The sequence below is a fragment of the Arachis ipaensis genome, chromosome B04 (assembly GCF_000816755.2).
Source record: "Arachis ipaensis cultivar K30076 chromosome B04, Araip1.1, whole genome shotgun sequence".
NCBI lineage: Eukaryota > Viridiplantae > Streptophyta > Magnoliopsida > Fabales > Fabaceae > Arachis > Arachis ipaensis.
In genome coordinates, this window is record NC_029788.2 from 96,099,775 (window position 1) to 96,104,691 (window position 4,917).

At 36.4% G+C, this 4,917-nt stretch overlaps 1 protein-coding gene across 1 annotated transcript; it reads left to right on the forward strand.

The window, feature by feature from the left end:
• Nucleotides 234-812, forward strand: LOC107636703 (uncharacterized mitochondrial protein AtMg00810-like). The gene has a single exon (XM_016340197.1). It carries the CDS (start codon nt 234-236, stop codon nt 810-812), a length of 579 nt encoding a protein of 192 aa, XP_016195683.1.

The following is a 4,917-nucleotide window of genomic DNA, read 5'->3' on the forward strand; positions in this document are numbered from 1 at the left end:
GCCTCTTCAATATGGTTTCATCTCACGATTTCACTTGTATTCTCATATACTATGATGATTTATTTATGGCTAGTAATAGCTCATATGACATTCAAGCTGTCAAAATATTGCTTGATAATAGGTTCAAAATTAAGGACTTGGGTAACTGATTTTTTTTGGTATGGAGATTGCTCGCAGCAGCTTTGGTTTTGCATCAGCGTAAATACACTTTGAAACTTCTGAAAGAATTTGGCATGGAGGATGCCAAGCTAGCTTCCATACCTATGAAACTGTCCAAGGGCAGTGGTACAAGATTGGAGAACTTTGCTCCCTATCGACGTCTCATAGGTCACTTAATTTACCTCATAAATACTTGGTTGGACATCACTTTTGCTGACAGTAAGCTCAATCAATACCTCGACTATGCCACGGACTCACACTTTAAAGCGGGGCTATATGTTTTAAGATACCTCAAGCAAGCCCTGCTAATACCATCCTTTTTCCCCCCTGTTGATCTCTCTTTGACTGCATACTCAGACTCTGATTGGGGAGCTTGTCCCGATTCTCATAGGTCCGTGTCTGACTATTGTTATTTCCTTGGACAATCACTCATCTCGTGGAAGAGCAAAAAGCAGACGACCATGGCTAGATCCTCTGTTGAGGCAGAGTATTGTGCCTTAGCTCTGGCCACTTATGAAGGCTTGTGGCTGTCTTACATCCTTCGTGACTCCAAGCTTCCTTTAAGGTCACCAATTAGACTATACCGTGACAATAACTTTGCCTTGCACATAGCAGCCAATCCCGTTTTCCATGAACAAATTACAACACGTTGAGATTGAGTGTAATGTGGTTTGAGATCAAGCTCAATGTGAAAAGATAAATCTCCTACTAGTTTCATCCATCAACCAACTACATGATGTTTTCATGAAAGTCCTTGCCTTTTGACCATTCAGCACATTTCAATCCAAGTTAGGAATGATTAATTTTCATGATTCTAGCTTGCTGGAGGATGTAAGAGATAAAACTCAATAAGTAAAAAAGAATGATACTAAGTTAGTTACATATATTTATAGTGTAACTACTGCCAACTAGACAAAGTAGTTTAAAAGTTAGTTATTTGTATGAGTTAGTCCTAACAGCTAGAGTTAGAACTTAACTAGTGTTAGTTAGCATGTGTTAGAAGTTAGTTGTGAGTTAGTTCATAGACTGTGTATATATACAAATTAACCTGTAGCTTAACTAGATAAGATTCATCATTGTATTTCAGAATTCATCTTGATCTTTGATGAAAAGGAATTTGCTTTGATGGTCTAGAATTTTCTCAAATGATTGAAATCTCGTTGCAAGTATAGTTCTATACCAACAAACAATCCTCCCAACAAAAAATATGGTTTTGTCACATGTACAAACCCCAATGAAAATTTAACCGAAGTATCTAAACCTCGGATCATCTCACAAGGAATTACAATGAAGTGAATGATTATTGGCTATGAAGGAACAAGGGGTTTGGTTTCATAAAGGGCAAGAAAATAAAAGGGCAAGAAAAGTAAATCAATCAAGCAATTAAAGAAAGCAATTAACAAAGAGAGACATTCATGGCAAAGATTGAGAATATAGGCCTTCTATCCTAGTCATACAATGATTAATCCATCCTATTTAGTCAACTCCGGCAAATAGAAGAAGGTATCATGTTATCTTCACATAGGGAGAACGTCAAACAAGACTAATCAATCATATCACAATGATAAACAAGAATTTATCTTATTACGTCATCCCCGACGATGGAGGAAGGTATCATATTATCCTCACACTCGGAGAAAGTCTAATAAGACTAGCTAATCTCAATCCAAAAGTCCTAATCAACTTACTAATTAAATTAGTAAAAGATTAGCGTCATTGGAAACAATATTAGCTAACAACTCTAAATCACCAACATAGGTTGGGTTTTCATGACTCAAGATTGCCTAATCACTTTTTCCAAGCCAAGAATGTTTAAAGAGCTACTCTAACATCCAACCAAGCATTTTGTCAAACACTTGGACGGTATAAAAGGAAAGCATGGTAAATGTGCAAGAAATAGTAAAATCTACCAACTACCAATTGCAAGGAAAGTAAAATTCACAATTCAAATCAACAATAAGGAACATCAAACATGTGCATTAATTGTAAATCAAATCCAACATGAGCATTCATAAATATAAAAAAGAGGCATGAAAGTAAAATTGACAAGAGAACTAAGAATAATGAGGGAATCGAAGCAAAAAATTATAAAGGAAACAAGATGAAATCAAGAAATTATGCCTAGATCTAAGATGCAATTGGCCTAGGAATCCTAATTCTAGAGAGAAGAGGAGCTTCTCTCTCTAGAAACTAAACTACATGATGCCAATTCTACAACTAAGTGCCCCCTCCCCTTTGCCCCAACTTGAATTCTGCATGAAATAGCCTCAGGAATGAATTGGATTTGGGCTTGGGAAGCTCAGAAATCGCCCTCAGCATTTTTACTTTAATGAGGTCATGTGCGAGTATCGACGCGTACGCATGGGTCACGCGTACACGTCGCTTGACATTTTTCCATCCACGCGTACATGTCATGTACGCGTGCGCGTCGCCATGCGACTTCATCTTCACGCGTGCGCATCTGCTGTGCGTGCGCGTCCATGAATGCACTCTAAATCCTTGTTTTTCCATGAGTTCTCCACTTTGCATGCTTTTCTCTTCACTCCTTTGATCCATTCCTAACCTTTTCAACCTGAATTCACTAACAAACACATCAAGGCATCTAGTAGAATCAAAGGTGAATAAAAATTACCAATTTAAGGGCTTAAAAAGCATGTTTTTACACTTAAGCACAAATCAAGGGAGAATTACAAAACCATGCCATTTCATTGAATAAATGTGAGAAAAGGTGATAAAATCCCCTAAAATAAGTACAAGATAAACCACAAAATTGGGGTTTATCAAACCTCCCTACACTTAAACCGAGCATGTCCTCATGCTAAACTCAAGAAAGAAAGAAAGGGCATCAACATTTATCCAATGTAAACTACCTAGATGCAACTTATCGAAATGCAACTATCTATATAAATGCAATCACTTGGTCAAAACAAATCACTTCCAAGGAAACATATGTAAGCATAAGGGCTAAAGCACTAGGAATCAATTCAAACCAAACCAAACCCACAATTGTATTGAATTATCAAAAAGATTTTACAAACTTGCATGAAGAAGAATGATCATGGTGAAAACATGTAATTGAGTAATCGAACCTCACCGGATGTGTATCTGCTCTAGTCACTCAAGTGTTTGGGGTTAATTCACTCAATTCTCCCCTAATCATACTTTTCAAGATTTGTTTTTCATCTAACAATCAACAATTATTCAATGCATGCATACAAATATCATGAGGGCTTTTCCATAGGTTGTAATGGGGCTAGGGTCAAGGTAGGGTCATATATGGTTAAGTGGACTAGAATTTGAATCTTTGATTAACCTAAACTTCCCACCTAACCTATATAACAACCTATACAATTTAGAAGCTAACCTAACTACCCATTTTTCACTTTTCCACACACTCATGCATTCTCTTTTGGATTACAACTCATATGCATTGCTTCTTATTGAGCTTTACTTGGGGGCATTTTGTCCCCTTTTCATTGCTTTTCTTTTTCTTTCTTTTCCATATTTATTTCTTTTTCTTTTGTTTTTCTCAAAATTTTTAATTTTTTTTTACATCAATGCATAAGGTATAAACATTTGATTAATACATGAGTATGCACCCAATTTCCAATTATAGAAATACAAAACACCCTTTTTATCCCAACCAATATTCCCAAATCTCTCCAAACTTGAATAGTAAACACTCTCACTAGCCTAAGCTAATCAAAGATCCAAACAAGGGACATTTATTATTTTTCACTTTAGGCTTGTAATGTGTTAAAATAAGGAACAATTGGGTTAAGCATAGGCTCAAAATTGGTTAACACTGGAAGATAAAAGGTAGGCTATTTGGGTAAGTGAGCTAATGAAACAATGACCTCAATCATATAAGTGCATGTATACACAAAATAATGGACATATAGAATTAAACAAATCAAAGATTACAATCATAGAAAGAGAACAATTACACACAAGAAGGAAAATAAGTGGTTATAAGATGTAACCACACCATTAGGCTCAAATCTCACATGCTTGTGTTCTTAGCTCAAAAATATGCTTCACAAAATATATGATTCAAGCAAGTTCAATCACACAAAAAATTTTTTCAATCAATTGGTGTGGTGCCCTATGGATAAATTCTTTGAAAAATTTCATTGTTTTGACCGAGCTTATTATATGTATCCTAAATGCAATGTCGTGATTGAGAAAGTTAAAAATCCTTAGTTTATCCCTTCTTTTTCAATTAAACCAAATTCTCTTATGTGAAGAGGGTAAACCAAGCTTCAATAATCCAATTTTCAAACCACAACCACTAAACTAAAACAACTACATATATATATATACTATCAACTACAAATGCAAATTCAACTAAAAATATGAAATGTATACTAACCAAGGTGTAAAATGCAACAAACTAAAATAAAAGTATCCAAGGTGCTAATATATACAATAATCCCAAAAGTACAAAATAAAGCAAAGTGCAAAATACTAGAAATAGCACAAAATAAGAGATAGATGTGCGAACTTATCACCCAAAATAGCAACTCCACCGACGATGACGACGGTGATCTCCCCACACTTAGAATGAAGCATCGTCCTCAATGCTATGGCTCGGACTCGGGGTGAGGGTCAACGGTCGCATCTGGCTGGGGCTGAGGCTGTGGCTCCACAGAGGTCTGCTGCGCCTCCGGGGTAGCCTGGGTCTGAGTGGGTGCCTCTGGCTACTGAGCCTGCTCCTCCTCATGCTCCTCTTCCTCTGCGAAAGAAGGGTTAGAATCG

Bases quoted from the DNA above. Each gene is read 5' to 3' on its own strand.
- LOC107636703 (XM_016340197.1), top strand. From the start codon at position 234: ATGGAGGATGCCAAGCTAGCTTCCATACCTATGAAACTGTCCAAGGGC.